Below are 25,972 nucleotides of genomic sequence, written 5' to 3'. Positions count from 1 at the left end.
GAATGATATATTGTAGAAAAAATGATCAGTGATAGTGAGTAATAGACGCAGTCATTCGCTTGCATGATAATAAGACCAAGCGCTACAAAAATTGTGTAGCCAGCTTGGTGGCCCGGTGGTAAAGACGACAGGATGGTCCTCCTACTGTTGCGATAGCTGCGGGTTCGAATCCTGCTGGGTCATGGTCGTAAATTTATGTTTGTGATTGTTAAAACATTGTGATTGTCCTAGGCAAGAGTGTAAAATCCGACAAGGAAAATTATTCCAGTCACACCACTAACCAGGCTGGGTAAGACCGGATGTCTTCTGGGATGATTTCTAAAGTTGGTCACTCGCCAGTCGGTAGGCTTAATGCTGAGGACTGTGGTTCTGCCCACGTTAAACTGCAGGTTCAGTCCAGATAGACCCATAGTTGGTAAAAGGAGACTTTAATATATATATATATATATATATATATATATATATATATAAATATATTTCAATAAATGTTTTTTTAAATGAAAAGATATCAAAATGTGTGTAAGTACTTAATAATTTGATGTTATGCGTCTTGTTATGGAGATATCTAATAATTAAACCTAATAAAATATGCTACTTTGTTTTAAAATAAACATTAAACAAGTAAATATATATGTTTCTTGAAATAGATAACATTCATGGGCTTGGACGTGATAATGCACAGTAATTTTACCAAGCGTTACCTGACAATTCGGTTTTCTGATCTCGTTATCAACGAATTCAAGTAGCGCTGACCTTTGAGTTTATCTCTGGTCTCTGCACCAATGTGTCATTCCTCGATTATGCCGGGTTTTATCTACAAACACAATATTTCTTTATTCTCGATCAATTATGATGAACTTTGAATCAACTTGAGCTGGATAAGATAAAAAAAGGTTTTATAGTTTGATGTTTCGACCACATTCGGTTCAATTACTGATTCTCCCTGTTCTATACAACGTCGTTGTGTTTCCGTGTTTTTATTTTGTATATTGGTGCAGTGCGATATTGTTAAAAGGTAGGAAAGAGAACACAATTTTTATTGGGTTAGGAAATATTATTAAACTTTTAGTATTTTAAAGTTTTTTTAATAATAATTATTACAATATATTATATATCAAGTTTTTTGTTAATTATTCTATAATATAAAACAGTATATTGATTTATATTAAGTTGATTGATTTATATAACACGCCTATGACATAATTACTGTCGTCTAGTTATTAATCCATATGATTAATAATCGTATATATTAATAAAACAAGTATAAACCCTGGACCTGAGCCTGTATATTGAACCTGAGCAACCCAAAAGCTGTTTAAAAGATAAATTCGGAAGCTGAATCCAAATCAGCAGCCCGTTTTTTAAAATTGGTTATAATTTTCGAAATATTCAACAAATTCAATATTTGACTATTCTTGACCATTAATTAGAAGTGAACTGTGTTTTTATTTTTGTTCAAAATTGCCTTTATTTATCAACGTAATCTCCATCAAGACCCACTCAATCATGTGGATGTTGGAGCATTTCGTGTAGGTTTGCCATCGTTTTGATTGACTTGTGACCCGGTGCGTTGTCTTGATGGAACAATATTTTTTCTTTGCCATATGCGGTCGTTTCTTTCCAATTTCGGCCTTCAAACGCTCCAATAAAGCTTTATAATATTAACTGTTGATGGTATTTCGCTTCTCGAGATAGTCAAAATACCAAGGCCATAATCTTTCCAGCCAATTGTTGTGCTTTCGGGCACTTTGGATGAGATTCATCAGTTAATGTTCACTCAGATGGTGATTATATTGATTCCGGAGTAAAGTAATGGATTCATGTTTCATCTGTTGTCATATATCGACGTAAAAATTCCGGGTTGTTACCTTTAAACATGGTCAAATACTGCTCAGAATCATAAACAGGTTCTTGCTTTTGTTTAACAATGAGCAAACGAGGCACCTATTTTGAACAGAGCTTTCTCATAGACAAATGCTCATGCAATATAAAACCAACAAGTTCTTTTAATATTTTTACGGTGTTAGATAACTCACACAACTTCCGTTTTCGATCATTCAAAACGGTTTTGTAGTATTTTTTGATATTTTCTGGTGTTACCACCTCATTTGGACGTTCACTACGTCATCATCACCATGTCTCCACGACCAGGTTTGAAGTCAGCAAACCAACGTTTTATTGTTGTTTCTGATGGAAAGGAGTCCTTATAATATTTTTCTGGTCATTGCTTCGCTTGAACGGTATTTTTTCCATCAAGAATCAGTGTAAAATTAAAACACGAAATTGTTTTTGATCCATTGCTTTGAAAATAGCAAATGTAGTGTCACCGTGAGTACAACTTACAAACTTATATAGTAGAATGTGAATGAAATAAAACTAGCGCTATCTATGTGTTAGGCCCGGCACTTCAGCCCATTTGTTACTGCTTGGGATCTATTTCACACACTAAGGACTAACAGTAGTCGCTTATCATGTCTTCGCCCCAATACCCTTGTTATCGTCTTTCGATTTTTCCTCGCGTCGTCGCAGGTTTTGCAGGAAAAAATCAAATATTGTTTGAATCAAAATTTTGTGGTAATATTGCAAAAAATTGTCGATTACGTGCTTGTAATCAGATGATTTGTGGTTACCGAGAGTATTGTGAACCACACTTTGAAATGTTACCCATACTGCTGTAGAATATCAGGTCGGACAAAGATTCCTTCTTTGATTTTTGTTTATGACACTTTTGGAAATAACTTGGTAATTGTACCTGAACAAATTGGCAATGTACCACTCAGTATATTTATACTATGCTATTTTGTGCATATATATGGACGACATTTATAGAGGAAAAGTAGCAATCACCTACATGACTTTTTTGTTGTCTTCATAAAGTTGATACAGAAAATGAAAACAGTACCCATGTCTTGTCAGTGTTTACTACAGCAAAACCTACACTGTAGCAGCACTGTAGTAACCTAGTACAGTAGATACGTATATTTTAGTGTATTTGTCATTCTTCCACGTTTACCGAGCATATAACATCCACAAACTTAACAAAAACAACATGAATCGACTTTCCAACGTTGTGTCTGCATTTTTACGCGTTCCAAAAGATAATCACAGTTACAAAACAAGTTCTAGTTGATGTGTAATGCAACGTCGTTAGCTGGCAATATGTGGGAATTCGAAAATCAGAACCAATCCTGACACACGGATTGCAGATATAGGTTCAGGACATCAAATAGTGTTAATAATCGTTCTCACCTGCTCGAGTACTAAAATTGACACAGGCTAGCCCGTGATTCAAAGCTTACGTTAGGCTGTAAGTTCTGTCACCAAAAATCAATTAGGTTAAAGGAACTAAAAACCATAAAACAGGTATAACATATATTGAATCAACCAGATATATTGCCATATCCTGCTGCGTTTCTAAGCTCACTTTATTTGCTTCAAATGATTTGAACAGTGATAAATAATTGTATTTGTTACTATGTAATTTTAACAAATAAGTAGGTTTGCTATTTATTTCAATAAAAATAATTTAAACTGGTAGTAGTCGAGACGACACTCTGTGGATTCGATTTTATGATTTATAGCCATATTTCTATAACTTTTATCAAACTCTAATACAAACATGTTGGTATTTACTAAAAAGTAGGCTACACTGATTAGATATATGTTAATAAATATACAGAAACACCGATTTATTACAGAATAAATTCAAGCTTGAATGAAATTTGAAGTGACAAGCTTAAAGAACAAAATTCGACAACAAAAAGAGACACGAACGGACAGAAAGTTGCGCTATAAGATACACAAAACCTTTAGTTACGTAAAATAATTAAAGTTGGAAATGCTATTATGAAATGTTATTAAAGAGCTAGAAATGCTACTTCACCTCAATTTCAAATTTTAAGTTCTGACAAGAGAAGAATGCTTCGCACAATAGATACTTCAGTTATCTGAAGTTATTGTTAGAAAACCCTTCGAGTAATGATTGTTTCAATATATTTGGTTGTTCAACCATGCATTATCACTCATTTTAATGACCTGATAGTGACTTCAAAATGAGCTGGTGCTATTTCGATCACCAAATAAAAATTCCGTTCCTCTGTGTGACAGGATGATATTCTTACTGCTTGGATAGCATCGTGGTTCGAATCCCACCGTTGCATAGTTTTACCACAACAACAATCTATAATTGTGACTGTACTTAGGCAAGAGTGCATAATTCTGAAATAGAGCCATTTCAATCGTGTTAGTAAGACCAAATGTCTTCTGGAAAGGCATCACGTTAAGCAGTAGGTCCGGTCCACAAAACCCAGGCAAAATGGTGACCTTCAAATATCTCACAATAACTAATTGACCCAAAAACCTTTAAAAAATTGTTTCACTTACAATAGCGTACCAGAATTTACAGTATTATTTGTTGAAATTTCTTAAAACTTCTGGTTTTAGTCAGGTATGTCATGGATTTAAGACGTTATAAAGTTTTCATTTCAACTTTTTAGAATAATTCTTTAATATTTTATATGTTATAATACATGATTAGCGATGAGCCATTTTAAAATACTAATTTTCTATAACCTTGGTATAATCAAAATTGGTTTGCACATATCTCACTTTTGTGTGAGCCCATTTTAAAACATGATAGCAATTCTATTTTAAAAATCGCATTAATATTTAACTCCTTGTGAGTACTTTATATTTTCACAACGTTACAAATAACAGCAATACTGTTGACCTTTGAGTAACCTCACTCGTCAATCGTCAGCGTATTTAAAACTTTGATTATTCACTTTATGTAACTGATTTTTAGAGATGTACCAAGTTTTTTTTTATTTCACCTTTATTGTTTCATTTTAATTTTATCTAGAATAAGTTATTCATTCTTCTACATTATCAATTCTTAGTCGAATTTCAATTTTTTTTTGGTCTTGAAGCTTAGCTGATTCAGTATTTCATTTTTCAACCGTTGATGTCGGTTTCTTTTCCTATCTTATTAATTTCAAATGACGTAATGAATATATATGTATATACATGTTCGATAAAATATATGCACAGGTTTTTAAACACTAGGCGAGTGAAACAAAAAATATTCAGTTCTTATCATTGCTTTTTTATTAAACCTTAATTCCTTTTATCTTAACCTAGTCTGGCTTTTATGTTAATTATAATTAGTTTTGTATCAGAATCAATTTTTTATTAGACATTACAAAATCATAAACCCACTAATAAAAAAAACGCTTATGTGGGGCATTCATTGGTGGTTTGTCCTCATTATTATTAGAATTAGAATATTAGAAGATTAAGTATTTGCTCGTACTTTTTCCTAGTAGTATTCCGTTATAGTCCTTCAGATCAAGAGATGAGCAGAATTTTCGTAACGAAGTAGAGCACGACTTTATGGCTATGAATATTTCATTTTGGTTGGATTTTCTGCATTTAAGATTGTCGTTGTAGATCCATTTTTCATCGTCAATTACAATACGCCAATACGCTATTTTACAAAAACTCTCTGAGCCATTTGTTGAGAGTTTGAGCTTGGTTTTCGGATAATGAGTCTTACAGTTCATTGATTTCGAAATATTTGGTCTGTTCGTTTGTCACTGATATCAAAATCTCTGCACCATCACTATAAATGTTTGACGGGCTTCGGCAGCAGATTTTCTTAGATCATTCAATTTCAAGCGTTATTAGCGTTTGTACATACAATAATACTCCATGAAAAACTGTTATTTTATGTAGAGAAATGCCAAAGCCAAATATCAATAATATTAGGTTAGTAATGTTGTTTAATAGTTCTTTATGTTGATGCTTATTTTTGCCAATAGATATTGCTAATACACCTAATACACTAACTAAGGTCAGATATTCCACTCACGTTGCTACGCAAACATTATATTTATTGTTTCCTCTTTAGGATATAATATTGATATACTGTAATTATGTATATATAAAATAGCGCAACCTTCATTTAATATTAGTTAGATACGTTAAATTTCTGTTATGCAATTAATTAAAATCAATAACAAATTTTATTGATCACTTAATATCTAAATGTACCGAAGAATATTTGTATTCGATGAAGTTGTTTTAAGTAAATAGAGATTAACTACTGGATATAAACAGCTTAATTGGTCATTGGGTTTTGCTTCCAATAAGTCTTCCCAAATTAAGGAAAATTTCTTTCTTTCTTCCCCGTTCTTTTTTACTGAATATATCATTTTGAATCGAATTTCAATCCAGAGTTTTCAGGCTAATCCTACTTACTTTAATGTATGACCATCGTGTAATAATAAAAATAATAATAATCTGAATCTTTAATAGGATATAACATACTTACCTAGTCCTATTTATTTCTTTAACTTTCTCTTTATATACCCTGATTGTATTACATCTCCTTTTATTTTATTTGTTTTATGTAAGTTCCACTTATTAATCAATTACAAGCATCTCTTGTCATTTTTATAGTATAACAGACGAAACAAGAATATAACTTTGAATGTACCAAATGTTCTAATCTATTCAGCGATCTAAAATAAAAACTCTCTTTCACCAACCTAATAGAATATATGGAATAGTTTTCTCTTAACCTTTTGGTCTATATTCGCGATAAACGGAGTTACAATATTTAATTCACTGTTTTATCGAACAAATAACAAACAACTCGCTTATTTATTATTTTGGTATAGCGAAAATTTATCTTAATTGAATGTTAAAGGTCGATATGTCTATAAAGATGTGATAATTATCCGTAAACAACCCTAACGCAATAATATTTTTTCAGATGGAGGTCCAAACTTTTACTTTGGATCTCTCACCACCCAATGAGCTTACCAAGGCACAGGCCGCCAAGGAGCTTCGAGAGACACCGGAAATCGTTAAAGAAGCATTGGAGGAGTTGAGGAAGTTGTTGGAAAATGATGATACTATTTATTTTAAGAATACGGATGAAGTACTAATCATGTACTTGAGACCAGTTAAATTCTATGCGAAAAGCGCTCATACCCTGGTAAGTACTATAAGTTATTGTTGACTGTTGAAAATGTAAAAACAGGTATTGGTAAATAAGAGACAAAATTATTAATTTTAAACTCTAATTTCGTACTTATTGTGAATATTATTTTTACTGCATATATTAATATAATTAAAAAATTTTTATATGCAATGTTATTCAACATTTTATTGTTATGCAATTTCTCATATTACAAAACAATTGATTACATCGAGTTATATCATATATATATATATATATATATATATATATATATATATATATATATATACCTATATATATATATATATATATATATATACATACATAATATTGTTGATCAAATATATCATTCTTAAATTTAATTCAATAAAAGTCATCAAGCTTAGGGTAATGTGTATCTTATTTTACACTTTTTAACTAATTTTTTGACAAAATTAAATAATGAAATTTAAATTCACTTTCTTAATTTCGTGTTTGTTGTAAATTGTATCAGCAAATCAATATATTACAAATTATAACAACAATAACAATATATTTTTTTTTATTAATCTGTTGGAACGTCAACAGTCTGTCCATGAGCAATAAGTATGATTGTTTGATTTTCGTTATATAATATATAACCATCCTAACATGTAGAAGATCACTTTAGTAAATGATCTGCTGTACAACTTATAATCTAAATCTTATTCTAGATAGTATTCTAACTTATTTTAAAGTCCTATCCTAACTTATTCTAATGATTATTCTAACTTATTCTAGAAGTTATTAAATTTCACTCTATGTGTCTATTAACCAGTTCGTATGGTAGTTTGCGTTTGAGCCTACGCACTTCACTGTCATCGCGCACATTTAACTGTTTGGCAAGTGTATTAGGATGAATTAGTAGTCTTTCAGAGTACTTCGCACTAGCTCTTCGAATTACACTCATTATGGGTAATATGGGGCATCGACGATGATTCGCAATACTTTATTCTGGAACCTTTGGAGGATATTTATGTTAGATTTACTAGTAGTACCCCACAGTTCAATACCATAGGTCCAGATGGGCTTAAGTATTGAGTTATACAGCAAAACCTTGTTATCTAATGATAATTTAGATTTACGCCCTATCAGCCAATACATTTGGTTTAGTTTAAGCCCAGGCTGTTTACGTTTTGTCACTATATGTTTTTTCCAAATCAGACGTCGATCAAAATGTATTCTCAGATATTTAACGCTGTCTGCTTGCGGGAGTTCATGATTATTCAATTTTACTGAGGGACATGTCCTTCTACAAAGGGTGAATGTTATATGGGTAGATTTTGTCTCATTTGCTTTGTAAGTCCGTAGGTCAGCTGGATACATAAGATATAACAATGGGCCGAGAACACTGCCCTGCGGAACACCCGAATATATGGGCTGTAGGTCAGTGTATTCGTCATCCTGTTTGACAATAAAATATCTGTCTGAGAGGTACGATTTCAGCAATTGAAAGTGCGTATAGGGCAAAAGCTTTTTCAATTTAATAATTTAGTCCAGTGTGTTAGTGAAGTCCAGTGTGCCACACCTTGTCGAAGGCCTGAGAAATATCGAGAAATGCAGTGGAGTAATATTTTTTATAGTTTAAGTTTTTGTTAATTTGGTTGACTACTTTATGTATTTGTATCTGTTGTTCCGTGTTTATTACGGAAGCCAAATTGATGGTCTGGAATAATATTTCTCTCCTCTGCAATTAATTTTAATATCTTAATGTATAGTTTAAAATAAAACCAATATATTTAAGAAATAATATATATTTAGTGAGAAAATAAAAATGGTTTAAGAAATAAAAATAAATTTTCTTAAGCAAATATGATTTTAAATATGGTAATATTTTATTTCATTTCCTATTTAACTAATAATGTACATTATTTTATATAATATTTTATTATTATACAATCCTATAGTTTGAGATAATTAATTATGATAATTATATGCAATAAAAAATGTTTATAAAACAATACATTCCAAAAGAGATGTTTGTTTCTAAAATAACTTATGTGAGATGATCAAGAGGTATTTTTCCTATAATCAAATTTTGAAGCCATTGAACAAATAATCACTATTAGATTCAAATATTTAGTAGTTACTCTTATTTGTTCAGCAATGTTAGTATTTAGACTGTTGGTGGCTACACAATTTTTATCCAAATAACGGTCAGGAACTATTAACAAACCTAATATTATACCTTTTGTTGTTTTGTTTGAATATACATTCCTTCCTCTTGTGCTTCTCCTTCATCTACATGTTTTTTCTTGGTGTTGATGAACACCAAGAAAAAACATAGTTGTTGTTTTAGTTTATAATTGTTGTTTTAGACAAAATGTGAGGAAGCGTGTCTCCTATTTCGAACAATTTTTTTTACAAAAATATACTTGTACATACATGCTTGGTATCTTTAGGCTGTTTTCGTTATTAAATATAAGACTGTTTCTTTTCTGAGAGCAAATTTACTAAATAATGGGGTGTTATAACATGTCTAAACTCAGCATATACCTTGAATAGAATTTTTATGCACACTGTAATTATGATTTCAGTTTTTCTCGCATTGGAAAGAAAAACGATTTTTATCAAATGAAATGCGAATTAATTTTTACAGGTATTAATACGAGATTATTTTCAAAGCATCTATATCATAACATTATCTTCCATATAGAAAAATATTAATGATAATATATTATTGAAATCCCATATGTAAGTCATGTCGGACACTATACAATTATTACTTGTAATAGTATTAACAGAATGCCTTTTAAATAAAAAATTTGATTAAATGTATTATTGAACACATTGTCGAATTCCTATTATCAGAGATAACATTTTAATGTGATATATTTCCTACCTTGTGAAAGCAATTGACGTTTTTATAGTCCTCTCAAAATATTTTTTATCACATTTGGTTATCAGTAGATTTATTATTCGTGGACTTTTGTTTTATTGTGTTATTTGCATGTGATATAATAGCTTGGTAATGAAAACTTCTGTATTAGCGTTTAAGATAATATAATTGTTTGTATTTAAAATTACAGATAGCATAAAATAAAATAAATAATTATTTATATTTGGATTATAAGGACTATACGGTGCATAATAAAGAATCGATTGTTCTTGCTTGCCCATTAGATGTAGTATTTAATTACGATTGTCATCACTATTCAATTCCTTGGCAAGTTTTTTTTTCTAATTAAATGATTTGAAATTTTTTTAAATTTGTATCCCAACGATCTAAAATTCTAGTTAGATTAATATTTTGATAGTTTAAGATTTAAACTTATTCCAATAATATCAAAAAACTTAAAATCATTAAACTTAAAATATTCAGATATTTTCTGGTTTATTCTGTTGATGCAATAGTGTTGGGTACAAATTATGTATATATTTTACAAAGTATTTTTATTTTTGTTTAAGTATTTATTGTTTATTGTATTCTAGTGATAAAGATGTTGGTTGTTTGTGAGATAATTAATTATATATACTGTATGAGTAATGGCTTGACATTATGATAGTAACTATAGAATTTTTTGTTTATTGATTTCCCCGAAATAATGTAGTTGCTTCCACATTGCTGCGATTTATTGAACTTATTTTCAAGGCTAAATATTGGATAACTTCCTAGATCAATTTGAATTCGACGTATTTGTGCAGTTCTTCATTACGATTGGCATTAGTAATTAATCGAAAAACTTTGTTTTGGCAGTATTGGATTACTAGTCGGTTACTACTATAAGTCCAAAATAGGTTTTATAATTGCTAGATACAGCAGATTCTTTGATTTTTGTTCAAATTGGGTACATTTCCTTTTGATATGAATCTGATCTGATCAGATTTTTGTTAAACATGTTATAAAATTACTTTATGAAGACCATTTTATATTACACTAAATCATTAGTGTTGAATAACTCTAACTGATAGCTATTTAATCAATCAATAAAATCATCCTTTCGTTAGTATTTGGTTGTCTTCAGTGTTGTCAGGTTAACGCATTTTTTCTTGTATTTCCTTCGTGGTGCATGTGTTTACTTTTCCCTTAAATTTCTTTCAGGAGAATATCTCGCTATGTACTCCATTTTTATACACATGTGTTACTTAAATATTTTTTGAAGCATTGTTTACTTATTCTCCACCTCTATCTGACTTAATACTTCTCCAATATGAACAAAACCTTACCTTACCTTTTGATTTTCGTACATTTGCAATTCGATATCTTGAGAAATCATTTATTAATGGGGAATCACAATGTTTACCCCCTGCAGTGCGGTTCTGGTCTGGAAACACCTACATTTATTAAGTCAAATATTTTAAACGTGAACATTACGGGAGAAAAATTTACCTTTTCTACAGCAACTGTAATTTCTCTTATCCTTCAATCTTTGATATTAATTCATATTTCAACTTTTCTGTCTATCGTTCGTTTGACTGTGACAATGTTGTTGTATTTAAAACCTCGATGGTAACTGTTCTTGAGATGACCATAAATTATACAGGTGATTAGATGGATAATATTTATAATAACGCTTATTGTTCTCTAAAGATTTTAACACCTAGATTTAAACAGTGATAGTAAACAATAAACAGTTATATATACTCTACTAATACACTTTTCTTGGCCTTAACATTGACTGAGGGATGATTACTTTAGATGTGCGTCTTTATGTGGATGTTGATGACGTACATATATTGCATACAGTTGCTAGTTTTTTGCTGTTTCGATGCCATATTTTTAATTTTCCATCTAGTTTTATCGACAGAAAATAAAATAAACTTCAATTTAAATTGAATTTAATTAGAATTTGGCTTTCGTTTTAAGCCTATTCAATACTTACAACTAAGGAAACACGAATTACGCTATAGTAATAGTACTATAACTTAAAATCTGAAAATATTACACCAGTTATCTCAAAAGAATTAAGCAAGAAGGTAAGAATAAATCTGAATACAATAAAATAATAGGAATTCGATCTAATCACTGGAGAAATGCTAGAATAATCGTCTATAGTTTATCCAAAACAGCAGTGAATTACAATGTTAAAATAAATGATTTTTTAAATATTTTTGTTTCATTATTTTATTTGTATTAAAATGTTGTAATATACAAAAGTTAAATAAACTAAAAGTCAAAGTTAAATGCGGAAACATTGCGACGTTTTGACGTCTGATGACTTGAGTTAACTGCTAGTCTAGCCAAACTATAGGTATAGCCTAAAATGGCGGAAGTGATTATGATAAAGTTTGGTAATTTGAATGTGTAATTTTGTAGACTTACTTCTCTGCTAGAAAACATTACTCAAAATGAATGAAGTGAAAAATAATATAATCCAAAACTAGCAGTTTGGATTCAGAAATTTATAATATGTAACTAGACGCCCAAAGAGCATTTTGCGAGTTGATGATTTAAAAATGACTATAAGCAAAATCGCCCGATTCATTTATCGGGATTTCAATTCGCGAGGAATCCTATTTTTCTTCTTCTTTATCATTTTCAGGGCATTTAGATATTTGCTTACTGTTGATAAGTCGACTAAGTGTTTAAGATCAGCTCAGCGAATAATTTTTCCATTTTTACATTATTATATTTGAGGGGTTATCTTAGTTGTTTAAACCGCCATTTTTAAGACGAGATATTATAAAAATGCTTGCTTAGTGGAACAATGAAATGCTCCATAACATTCGCCACATTTTATAAAACGCTATGAATTATTTTCAACACATTTATACCAGCTTCTATATAATTTTTCAAGCTAAAAATACCTTCTTGAGCAAATATAATTTTAAACTAATGTAATATAGTAGTATATTTTAACATTTTACTTTTCAGATGAAGCAAATAGCAGCATTCAAACAAAAACACAAGGATCTATTGGATAACTTACTACCAATAGACGAAAAACAAGCCTTTACAGAATATAACATAGTCAATGTGCTTAAAGACAGAGATCACAAAGGAAGAAGAGTGCTAATTGTGAAATGCGGAGGTATATTTAATTATTCTAAAAAAATGCCAACAAAATTATTTTGTATATTTTGTAGGCAATTGGGATCCTTCAAAAGTGACAACGGACCAAATATTCAGAATGTTTTATTTAATTCACGAGGCAGCCCTCCTAGAAGAAGAAACTCAAATTAAAGGCGTCGTAGTTATTATGGACTATGATGGATTAGGAATGAAACAGGTATTTTGACGCGAAAAAACGGTTCAAATGTATCTATTTCCAAGTGAATTAAGTACTTTAAATCAATAAGACAATAAATTATTTGATATATTGATCAAAAGTGAATAGCATTATTATGTTCTAAGATCAGTTCTTCAGTAAATACAAGACTAGGGGCCAGGAGTTGGTCTGTATGGGCAAGCTCGTCATATGGATGGTTTCGAATACCTTTTTGTCAACAATTTAAGCTATAAATCATTTTGAACATTGACCCTGATTATTAAAAATCTTCATGTTATCGCTTTTTAAAGGCCAGCAGTAATCTGTCACCATATGACGGTCCTATCAACCTTGTTATCTTCCAATCAATCTATCCAGATCATTGTGGAGAAAATGTAACTTAAATGTTTTAAGCTTAGCCCAATGTTTTGAATATTGCCAACATCTTTTGTACAATTTCTTTATAGATTGGTGCCTTCTTTATCACCAACAGAAAATTTTTTCAAGCTACACTTTAAGAATCAGTCAAGATTTCAGTTCTAATTTTTTTCATAGTTTGTATTTTCAGAACTAAAGTTTATATCCCTTAATCAATGTCCGAATTTTAGAATAGTCAAATATTTTAGCTTTTACCTTTCCATAATCAGTTTACAAATGTATTTAAAGGATTTTCCTTCCTTCTCCAATGCTTTGACGAGCTCTCATCATATCTAACCAATTATCTATTCAATTTACGACAGTCTTCTATTAACAATTAATGATTCACATATATTGAAGTGAACTTGTTTCGTTCTACTATACCACAGATATATAGCAAGGGTATTATGGTGGTCGTTACCAACTGATTTGTAGCTATTTAGTCGATATTCATTTTCATCGATGAAATAAACACACTGCCATTCAACTACTAATATTCTAGTGGGCACTATATTTTCGACAGAATGTCTATAATGGGTGTACCTATTCAACTTATTCTACTATGAAAAAGATACACGATAATTTTGTTGTTCATTTGTCACAATTATGGGTATAATGATTTATTTAATCTTCTTCTAAGAAACTTTTGTGTTTTTATATCAAATAACATATTAAAAGCTTATATGTTAGCCATTATAAATTCTATTTTTAACTTAAAATAATGCCACTTAATATTGCTGAAGAAAAATTTAAATAAGAAAATTTTGTATTATATTTATAATTTTCCTACTTCTGACTTTTTGTTATCTACACTTTGATTATCAAACTATTATACTCATTCATAAGTGTTCATAAGTGTCTAATCATCTTTAAATTTAAACTAAAAATTAAAGACGTATTTTTATACGATTTGCTATTTTTAATAATTGATATTATTCATAAATGTTAATAATGGATATATTGAATTGTTTAAATTTATTTACGCAGGTTCGGGCTCTTACGCCAGCATTCAGTATGAAGCTGTTGGGTTTCATCCAAGAAGCTATGCCTTTAAGACTGAAGGAAGTTCACATGGTGAAGCAACCTTTCATCTTCAAAATGGTGTGGCAGATATTCAAACCATTTATTGGTGAAAAACTAAAGAATAGGGTCAGTCGATTGTAATCAACTGGGCATTTTCTGTTTAATAAATGGTTGTTTTAAATTTTAGATCCATTTTCATGGTTCAGACATGTCATCCCTGCATAAGTTCATGGAGCCGAGTCATCTGCCCAAAGACTATGGTGGCGTACTGCCCGCCATCGACTACAGCGGTGATGATTGGTATCCATGCATCGAGAGCCACGTGGAACATATTAGAATGTTGAATTCATTCGGTCTGGTGAAGAAATAGATTGAAATCGACATTTATTTAGACAAATTGTATTGGTGTCCTTTGCATGGCAGTCCTTGTTTTTCTCCTAAATGGCAATTCAATATTGTACCTGTTATATGTTTAATGTATGTGTAATGTTAATTCAAATATTTTTAATATACATTTTTTAGTAATACTTTTGAATTATTTGTGATTATCCTTATTGTACCGTATATTTCCGATAATGATCAATAATAATGATCAATTCGTTATATCAAATACTATAGATGTTACAGTCAAAATTAACCAACTAAATTAGAATAGGAAAATGAGACAAAAAGTGTTGAAAGTCGAAATAATATATTTCACGATACGTAGAATAACAACTTCTGGATCAATTATGTTACTGTTATTCAAAATTATTTTTTATTTTAACTGAATCAATGTTACAGCAAGACCATTAGATTTTAGAGTTGCTTCCGATGTTTCGTTCTGATCATTTTTTACAACTCTTTCCCATCTTTTGGGTAACATGATGATCTCCTAAAAAGACCGATGTTGATTTGGCAACAATCATTCATCTAGCATCTATTCAGTGCCTCATTTTTGCACTTCTTTGCTATTTCAAAATCATGTACCCTACAAGCTACACTGCATTGATCTGAGTAAGTGGTAATCAGAAGGTTGTATGTGGCAGAACTTTGTGGCCCATTTGAGTTGCAGCAATATATCCTTCACAGTTCAACGTGTAGTCGAGCTTTATCATACAAGAGCATAACTTTGTATCAGATACTCGTTATAACTCAATTTTTTGCAACAATGTCGATTCTTCTGGACTAATTCTTGACTTTTGGTGCTTAGAGTTGTTGCAGTGAATCCTCTTTCCATTGTTAGTCACAATACACCGCAGAAAACTCGATTCATCAACTGTTAACTTATCTGAAAGTTTTTTATAAGCTTGAGCTTGGTTTTTGTGCAGTAAGTTTTTTAATTAATTGTCTGCGCCCTTCTTTTAGCTCTCCAAACGTTTCTTGGTGCATTGAACCACTATTTTTAAATCGTTGAAATTAAATCTAATACTTGAAATATGACGGACCGGAATCACTATAAGTTTCTAAAAGTGTTTGATAGCAAATAATAAAAAATGAAACAAAAACTAATAAAAAATAAAAAATAATCAAACTTAGGTATTTAACACAAATAAATACGTTTTAAAATATGTACATAATAATCGTTGTAATAACTAAATAAAAATAACGAAAAACTTATTTAACTCCTACTTTATATACACAATTTAGCTTAATACCTACCTAAACCTATTTAACTATGTACAATATTATTTTAACTATTACGAACTGATCACTATGAGATAGGTGCCGAGCAACAAATTAAATTTGATTTGTTCGTAATTTAATTTTGTGTTTATGTCGCAACATTTTATTATTATTTTTGTATTACTTTTGGCTCGGTACTGACTTCAAACTACTAAAGTACTTCACCAGTTGTTCAGTCGTTGTTCATTCACCTTCCTTCGACATAAGGTGCATTGGAAGTGATAGCCAACACTTTTTACTTTACTTGGTTATTTTATTACTTTATTTTAATTAATTAGTTGCGATTGCTAGCAGTATCTCATAATTGGATTTCGGTTTTCGATTTTTGTTTTATGCAAAATTAATTATGTATACTCGGTTATTTAAGAATAAGCCGAAATTCTTTTTTTTTGCCAATACTTTTTTTCTAATCTCGGCGTAGATTTCTTCTCCATTGGCCTTTTGGGAATTTCTATTAAGAATATTCGGTGATCTTCATAAGATACCTAGACTACTATTATCTCTATAGAGGTACAACATTGGACCCAACATACCACTTTGTTTTAATAAATGAAAATATCGACCCTTTTTTCCTATCTCTTTTCATGAAAAAGTGTAAAATATGGAGGAATGCCACCAATGAAAGCCAAATAAATAGAAAAAAATTAAATTCAAGTATCAATTTGCTAAATTATGATAAAAGAAATAAAATAAAATAAAAATAGAAATAATTATAATAAAAGTGTTGTTATATTATATTATTTAAAAATTCTTTATAATACAACTAGCTATTCATTAAAAATATGTTAAAATAACATTATATGACAAGAACATACTTTATACGATATATTTCAAGGTGTCTAGTAACGTAAAATAAGTTTTTAATTTACGTTTAAGGATATTATGCCTTTTCTAATTTAATGCTTAGTTTCAAATAAATTATAGGCCTACAAGCATTACTTTCAATTGATTAACAGGACAATAGACTTTCTTTAACATAACATAAATATACCATAAATATAAAATTCAACAACAAAAACAACACATTGGTTCTCAATCGATCGTTATTGCTGTTAATAGTATTTTAAATAAAATTGAAAAAAAATCTAAACGTTAATCTACATTAAAACAACGATGCATTAACTTTTAATTAGAGCATTAAAGCCTAATCGATATTAACTTACTATCTCCTAAAACACTTCGTTCATGTTTTAAAATGTTAGGTGTACAAATAGGTTTCTACTAGCGTAGGGAACTATTGACTGATAACAATCGAAACAGTCGATAGTCGTAAAAGAGTCGAACTAATCGACAGTCAAAAAGTAACCGACTATTTCAGCCAAACTAACGTTTCGATTGTTTGTGCGACTCGCCATAATAGATTGATATACGAATTAATTTAATTTTAATATCTGCAAAGTTACTATGATAATATAAATGGTTAATTTCTATTTCATTCGAATGTGTGGTTACCGGATGTACGATGCGGATTTTAGGTTTGGTTGTAACATTCTCCTCCACATGCAAGATCTTAGAAAAGCAAATACTTCTGTAGCTCAGTCTATTCGGCTTATTACTCAGCGATAGATGCCACTTTCTCCTACTGTATTACTGATCCCAAATACTTGAATTTCTGTACTTTCTCTAGCAGAATCCCGTCCAATATTTTGGTCTTTTCTTCATTAATTTTCCAGCCATATGACTCTGAATTGCGAACTGCATCAACCTTAACGTCTGTATCATCGATTATAGCCCTATCATTAGTAAACATCAGTTTGGTCAAGGAGATTGTGACACCATATTGAATGCCATTTTTTGCTTTTAAAATCTTGGATAACCTTAACTTGATAACTGACTTAGGTAACTTGGTAAACCATAAAACGCTATATTATATTATTGAACATCTCTTAACACTATATGATATAACTTTGAAATATTAGCGAGTTTATATTCGCATTTTTGTCCATATTTTCTCAAATAAAATGATCAGGTATCTAAAAAGAAAGTTGACTTAGTAGATTGCCTTCAATGGAAGAAATGTGTTTGTTTAAATCGTTAGAGTTATTAATTTGTTCTGGCGACTAAATAAGACTACATTTCTATAATCTTTACATAATATATTCAAGATTTGTAAAGATCAATTGTTGTATTAAATTTTGACAAAAAATATTATAGCTTCTTCAATGGTGATTAAATTTTAAATTTGTAGAGCGTGAAAATAGGTTATCAAAAATGCGTGAAAAATAGTACATGGAAATGAGTTAAACTACCTGTCCTATTTATAGGATGACTATCGATGTTAAAATTTAAATATTCAAATTTTGTTGTTGCGAACATGAAAAATCCATAAATGTTGATAAGACATACCGTGGGATTCGCAAACTTAAATATTAATATATAATTTATTCAGTTTATTAATTTATACTTAAATATAAATTAATAAACTGAATTAATTCAAAATGATTGGCAATTTACCAATAATACTATCTCAAACTTACAGAAACCTATACAAACAAAATATCTAGTGAAATTCTGGAAGATTAATATACTTTCACTTTCGTAGATGTCATTTTATTCTCCTATAACCTAAGTACTTGAACTCCTGCGCTTAATGGGTGGCGTTGGGGTAGCAGTCATTTGTCAGCTGTCAATAACAGGCTAATTGAAAAGTACCCGCCCCGACACATAGATGGCGCTACTAGAATTAAATCCATATGTTTTTTAGTTAGCACTAACCTTCAAAAGATGCGTGTATAAATTTGACAGCTCTCGGATCATTAGTTTGTGAATTATAGCAATTTGAGTGAAGCAATTTTTGTTATTGTCAAAAAAATGAATAAAGAGGAATTTCGCCTGTTGATAAAATATTACTTTTTGAAGGGAAAAATACAGTTGAAACAAGAACTTGGCTTGATATCGAGTTTCCGGATACTGTCTCAGGAAAATCAACCAATCAAGTATTGCATGCTAAGTTTAGATGTGGTGAAATGAGCACCGAAGACGGTGAACGCAGTGGACGCCCAAAAGAAGTTGTTACCGACGAAAACATTAAAAAAAACCACAAAATGATTTTGAATGACCATAATTTGAAATTGAATGAAATAGCAGACACTCTAAAGATATTAACTGAACGTTATTCACAAATATTTGGGTATTAGAAAGCTCTGTGTAAAGTGGAGTTCTTGCATCGATATATGACAGTGGATGAAACATGGCTCCATCATTTCACTCCGAAGTCCAATCGACAGTCAACCGAGTAGACTGTACACAATGAACCTGCTCCAAAGCGTGAGAGAACGCTACAGTTGACTGGCAAGGTTATGACGTCTGTATTTTAGGATGCGCATGGAATAATTGTCATTGACTACCTTGAAAAAGGACCATGAACAGTGACTATTACATAGCGTCATTGGGCTGTTTGAAGGACGAAATCGCCGAAAACGGCCGCATTAAAAAAAAGAAAGTGCTGTTTCACCAAGACAATGCACCGTCTCAATAATCCATGAATTGGGCTTTTTTTTTGTGGCCTAAAAACCGGCGGTGGAATGCATGACGCATACCTGGTCGCGGAGACTTGCCCTGGAGTGACAAGTTGGACCGGGTTATGTGGGACTGCCTCTGGGCTTACCAATACACTAAACCGAAACCGCCTCACAGTTGACCCCTGTGGATCACTACTGCTACTGCATTAAATTTGGGATATGGCACCCACTGATCGGGCAGCCGTTATTGAACACGAGGGCCCGGCGATTCTATTGATTCACGAACCTGAGTTAACACACAACTGGGTACTGTTGTATGGGGGCAAAAGTTATGACTGTAGCGACGGATGAGGTCGTTTCAGCCTGGAAAAGGGGGAGAGCTTAGCGGTGACGCGGTGCTAAGCTCCCAGCATGTCGACCAGCTCGCGAACAAGCGCGTTTTCAGAAAAACTTGAGCTGAGTTGTTGTTTGTGGAATAATTGAGATATGAAGTGCTTGATTTCTGGAGTGTCAGTTTCCCTATGAATTTGATTATTTCTGACAAACCATGGAGCGTTTAATATTCTCCTGAGGAGCTTATTTTGGAAAACTTGAAGCCGTTTGACCTGGTTGGGTGTAACAAACTTGAAGTAGACATTAGATCCGTAGAGGAGTACGGACCGAATTAACATCTTGTAAAATAAGCATTTGATGGAGATGGGAAGTCTGCTAGAAGGGCAGATCAGAGAAGATAGCAGGTTTGCTATCCCCGAACCTTTTTGGATTGCTTTCTGGATTTGGGAATGCCAACCGAACCGCCGGTCGAAGTGAAGACCTAGGTACGTGACGTTATCCAGCCATGGAATTATTGCGGTGTCGATCTTAAGTTGCGAGACGCGCAGTGCGTAACGCTTCTTGTGGAAAATGATGGCCTGGGTTTTCAGGGGGTTGATTTGCAACCTCCAAAATTTGAACCACTTGACCGCATAATCGAGCTGCTTCTGTAAACGTTCATGAATTGTAACTTCGAACCTGGCGGCCGTGAAGAAAGCAGTGTCGTCAGCGTAAAAGGCGACGTCAATATGCTCTTTTCTCGGCATATCTGAAATAAAGATATTAAATAAGGCTGGGGCCAGCGGGGAACCTTGAGGTACGCCAGCATCGATTTGTTTACGACTGGAAAGTGACGCCCTGATCTTGACCTGGAAAGATCTGTCCGAGAGATAGGACTTGATGAGAGCGGTTAGGTCTTCTGGGAGGCTTAGCCGCACGCACTTTGCGAACAATCCATCATGCCAGACCTTGTCGAAGGCTTTGGTTAGGTCCAGAAGAACTGCTCCAAGCTTTTTACGTTGGTCAAGAGCATGATGGATGTGTGCAGCCAGACGGGAAGCTTGATGGACGGATGAGTGGTGAGCGCGAAAGCCGAATTGTTCATCTAGAATGATGTTGTTTTCCTTTGTGAAAGAGTTGAGAGCGTAGAGTATTGCCCTCTCGGCAAGCTTCGAAATGGCGCTGAGAAGGCTGATAGGCCTGTAATCAGATGGAGATGATTTTGCTCCTTTCTTGGGTATAACCGCTATATGTGCGTGTTTCCAAGACGCCGGGAAGTGTTGCAGTCTCATGATGGAGTTAATGATGTTTGCCAGTTCTGCGAGCTGCTTATGCGGGAGCTTTTTTAACTGGGTAATGGATATTCCATCGAAACCTGGAGATTTTTTGGTTTGAAGTTTGCCGATCATAGTCTGTAGAGACTTTGGAGACACAAAATGGTTGAGAAGAAAGGCGGGGGTTACTGGTCTTTTGACGGAGTTGGATTCGTTGATGACAGTGTCAATGCCTTTAGCTTTAGTGTTCTGTGCGGGTGGGAGGCATTTCATTTGAGCTTCATAGGTCTCTGCAAGGAGCTCGACTTTTTCTTGGTCAGTGACTGCGAAATTTCCTGTAACCGCTGACTTCAGGGGAGGGATGACATTGTGCGTCTTCCCCACGAGGCATTTGGAGACACGCCAGAAGGAAGGGGGACCATCCAGCCTTTGGTCCGCGAGAAATGAGTTCCATTTCATTGCTCGCCAAGTCGAGACGGCCGCCCTTACCCTCTTGCATGCTCTGCTCGCCCCCATTTTGTCTGCAGCATCGAGGGTGAATCGAGCTAATCTGCATAAACCGTTTTTGATGCGAATTTCACGTTTAAGAGAAGCGGGAAGGTTGTTTTTCCACGGCTGGGGTTGTGATGAAATTTTGATTGTGGAAGATTCGTGAGCAGACTGAATATCGCGAGTTAGCTTGAGTACGGCTTCCTCGAGGTGTTCTGGTGTGTTAATTTTCGGAATTGATCGGATTTCAGGAGAAGAGATTGGTAGTTTTTCCAGTCGGTTTTTTTCCTGAATCTTGTTAGTGGGACTTGAGTGGTGGCGCAGTTTCCGAGTTTGAGAAGGACCGGACGATGATCAGAGTCTAGTTCGTCAAGGACTCGAACTTCGGAATCGCGATTTACGTCTTGAAGAATAAAGAAATCAAGGATTCTTGCTGTGCCTTGAGAGACTGTACTAGGGTGATGGGTAGGTTCATCTGGCAAGGTAAGACCGTAGCCCAGATCTGCACTTAGAGCTACGATGGCGTTACCTGCGGGATTCGCTCTGAAACACCCCCAGGTGGGGTGGTGGGCGTTGAAGTCGCCACATATTATTTTCGGAAATTTTCCTTCGACGAGTGATCGGTATTCGGCATAGTTGAATGCAGAAGATTTCCTGTACAGGGATGTAATCACGAAGGGACGTTCTTGGATATCGATTTTAATGGAGGTTGTTTCGAAGTTGTTTACTGATAACGATGGAAGGAGCTCGTGTTTGACTCCTTTTCTGACGAGAATGGCGGTTCCACCGCCTCGACCCGGAGTTCTATCGTTTCTGTAGACAAAAAAGTGTTCGAAAGAGAGACGATGCGAAGGTTTCAGGAAAGTTTCCTGGATGAGCACGATGTCGACGTCATAGAATGTCATGACGTCCTCCAATTCCGCTTGCTTTCCGCGTAAGCTATTTGCATTCCATGTCATCAGTATAAGAGATCTCGGAACAGCCATTTCGAAGAGTTAAAGGCTGCTGAAAGTTATAGGGACAGGTAAGTGTTGCCGCTTAGGCGGCGACATTTGGAAAAAGACGAGCAAGTTGGTGAGCCAGGGCGATCACTTGTAGGAAAGCCTGCGGGTCAGTAAACGCCTGCATTGTGGAGTTAAGGTCCGGTGTACTGGTTGGAGCAGGAGTTTGAGTTGGAGCAGGCTGGGTAGCGCTGGCTAATTTTTGGGCTAGCTTCCTGCCACCTTGGTTAACCTTGGTCCATGCAGAACCTTGTGGAGGCCTGTTTTCGGTCGGAATTTTTGGTTTTCTTGGAGTAGGACGGCAGCTGCAACCGCTGAAGTTTGCGGTATGAATTTCACCGCAGTTGCTGCACTTTGGAGGTGCTTCTGGGATTTTGGTACAGGATCTAGTGTCGTGATGCCCGGCACATTTGACGCACCGTGGGGGGGGCTCGGCAATATGAGCTGGAGTGGCCGAAAAGCTGGCAGTTGAAACACTGCACTGGCTGGCCGTTTCCCCTCTGGACCTCGACCTTCACTGTGATGATCTAATATGATCTGTCGCTCTTCGCGAGGGACAACTACCTGAACAATTGGTAGTTCTATCCCGGATTTTAATTTCCATCTTTGCACAAATTTGGGATGGAAGCCTTGATCAAAGAGAAGTTCACGTACTTCGTCAATGCAGAGTGATTCTGGGATGTTTTTTATTATTACCCGGAATGCTCTCTCCTCCGGATGACAGAAGGAATGGTAAGGGTAATTCCTTTCCTCGAGCAGGGTAGTGAGTTTACGGTAATTGTCGCTTGTGGCGACGAATAAGAAAATGCCCTCCTTTTTGTTTCGGGTTATAATGTCTATTGATTGTGCCTTAGTAATTCTAATGAGCTCCATGAACCTCTTCTTGTCAGGGAGCACTATAGGCGGAATTTTTTCCTTTGGAGGACTTTGAGAAACAGTCGCCGAAACGGTTGGCTGTGGAGGTTAAGACTTGTTTAGTGGCCTGGCTACTTACCTGCGCAGGCTGGGTTGGTCTTGTGGTAACTTGTTTCGGTACTGGCTGTGGGGCCGTCTTGGTGGTCGGCTTGTTTTGCACTGGTCTGGTGGCAAATTTTGTAATCGAAGGCTGTACGTTAGCCTTGGCTTTCGATTGGGTGGATTTAGTGGCTGGCTTGGCTACCGGATTGGGTTGTGATTTGGGAGCCTGTTTTCCCTTGTTGCCGGCCTTCGGCAGCTGGCTTTCCTGAGGTGGAGTGACGGGCCCTCTTTTCCTTTTTCCCACCAAGGTGAAACCGTCGTCTGAGTCTTCAGTTTGGTCTAAGTGTTGTGCCGGTTTAGCTGGTGTCTGGGACTGGATTTCTATGGCAGCGGGAATCTTTACTTCCATGTCATCTTTTTGATGCTTCATGAATTGTGTTATCGTAGCTGTGAGAGTTTTTATTTCATCCTTGAGCTCTTCGGAAGCTTTTTCGCTCTTTTCCAGCTTTTCCGTCTGTTTGTTCAAGGCGTCTGTTTGGGCTTTTGCGAACGTTTTAATGTCAGCTATCTACTTTCGCAGGTCTTCGTTCTGTTTTCTTAATTCTATTATGAGCACTTCTCGGCTGTCTTCTGAAGATGGTCCATTTGAATTTGGAACACTGGGATTATGTTCAGGAGGCGACGTCGGCTCTGACGTACATGACGCCATTGCCTTGTCTGTAAAAACGCCTTTTCGGCGCTTACAGACGCTTTTTTTTTACGTAGGCCCTGGTGAAACGTGATAACGGGTCGACCGTCTTAGGGAAAGTTTCGGGTAATTCTCGGAAGCGCAGGTAGGTTCGGCGGACCGGACACGACCGTTCTCTTCGAGAGCTAGCACGGAACTGAATTGGGCTTTGAATTGCTTCCTCATACACCGTATTCTCCAGATCGGGCCCCCAGTGACTATTTCCTGTTCTCAGATCTCAAAAGAATGCTCACTGGAAAGAAATTTTCGTCGAATGACAAGGTGATCGCCGAAACTGAGGCCTATTTTGAAGCAAAGGATAAATCGTACTACAAAAATGGCATCGAAAAGTTGGAGGATAGCTATAATCCTGTATCTCATGGTAACTTTGATAAAATAGCGCTATTCTGAAGATTATGAAATGCAAACTGGCAAATGAAGACACAGGTAATACTCAAAAGTAATTTTACTACAAATATAAGCTGTCCAGACGGAATAACGACCACGCATATCCCTTTGGTCGTTTCTTTAGGTGGAAGGTATTATATCACGCGACTAATTACCCCTATTTATTCGATGATCATGTGTTTATATCATGTGATCATATGTGTTAATTTTTATGGATATCCAGTTGCTCGCTAAATACCCGTAATATAAGATACAAATGGAAATATACCAATATTTTATGTGCTTTTTTATTTGCTCATTATAGGCAAAAACTGTTGAAATAATATAGTCATCGCATTGTTTCAGAGTTTAGGTCAAAGACAATTTGACTTTCTAATTAATTTTATTGAAGCAACAATGAACGGCCCATTTTGATTGAAAAAAATATTATTTGCTTAGGTATGAATGACAATCGTACTCTTTTTTAAATCTTCATCCGTGAGTGATACATCGATTTTTTATAAGACAGGTAACGTGCCATTATTTGAATTTTTAACTTTAGAAAAACACGTTCATTTGTACTTTCATTTAGTTTTTCTTTAAATACATTTTAATAGATTCGAATAATCATCCAAATTAATAGAGATGCCATATGTATTTTTTATTTGAAGTATTATAAATAGGTCTGGTCATAGGTTTTAGAGATATATTTAGTATATTGTTATGTACTGCAATTACATATCAGACTAGTTTTAATTACTCTGATTAGTTTTAATTAAAACTTCTAGAAAATTGCATACATCTTTCTATTTTAAACAATTATAACTTGATTTTTATTTGTTAAGAGTATTTTTATAGGAATTAGGATTTTTAGAATTTAGGAATATCTGGATATTTATGACATGCAGTCTAGAACAGATACTGTTCAAAATTTTGTAATTTTTCCAAACTTTTGAAAAATAAAATCTTATGATTAACAATTAATTAGGACATAACATTAAATAAAAACGCTTGAATAGTGAACTAATGAACACAATAGTTACGAGCTTTTTTACTTTAAGAGAAATAAAATAATATCTACCAAATCAAAATTGCTCATTTAAAGGT

The 25,972-nt window shown here is 33.7% G+C and overlaps 2 protein-coding genes across 2 annotated transcripts in view; both read left to right on the top strand.

The window, feature by feature from the left end:
- The first annotated feature begins 874 nt into the window (after nucleotides 1-874).
- On the top strand, nucleotides 875-15,119 carry LOC143202613 (clavesin-1). The gene is made up of 6 exons (XM_076414263.1): nucleotides 875-1,015; nucleotides 6,776-7,000; nucleotides 12,819-12,975; nucleotides 13,031-13,173; nucleotides 14,557-14,718; nucleotides 14,780-15,119. The coding sequence occupies exons 2-6, from the start codon at nucleotides 6,776-6,778 to the stop codon at nucleotides 14,960-14,962; spliced, it is 870 nt and encodes a 289-aa protein (XP_076270378.1). The 5' UTR covers nucleotides 875-1,015; the 3' UTR covers nucleotides 14,963-15,119.
- A 10,220-nt stretch (nucleotides 15,120-25,339) lies between these two features.
- The window catches only part of LOC143202612 (alpha-tocopherol transfer protein), a 40,963-nt gene continuing 40,330 nt past the window's right edge, over nucleotides 25,340-25,972 (top strand). The window contains exon 1 of the mRNA XM_076414261.1: nucleotides 25,340-25,394. The gene's annotated coding sequence lies outside the window, so the exon portion shown is untranslated. The remainder of the gene's footprint in view (nucleotides 25,395-25,972) is intronic.

Source organism: Rhynchophorus ferrugineus, unplaced genomic scaffold, assembly GCF_030347505.1.
Source record: "Rhynchophorus ferrugineus isolate W39M unplaced genomic scaffold, kcgeb_rfMv2 rfM9, whole genome shotgun sequence".
In the NCBI taxonomy this organism is placed as follows: Eukaryota; Metazoa; Arthropoda; class Insecta; order Coleoptera; family Curculionidae; genus Rhynchophorus; species Rhynchophorus ferrugineus.
The sequence above is the reverse complement of the archived record's forward strand: the minus strand, read 5'-3'. Positions and strand labels throughout refer to the sequence as shown.

Coding starts and splice junctions, on each gene's coding strand:
- LOC143202613 (XM_076414263.1), top strand. CDS start 6,776: ATGGAGGTCCAAACTTTTACTTTGGATCTCTCACCACCCAATGAGCTT. Junction 7,001..12,818: donor CGAAAAGCGCTCATACCCTG/GTAAGTACTATA, acceptor TTTACTTTTCAG/ATGAAGCAAATAGCAGCATT. Junction 12,976..13,030: donor GCTAATTGTGAAATGCGGAG/GTATATTTAATT, acceptor TATATTTTGTAG/GCAATTGGGATCCTTCAAAA.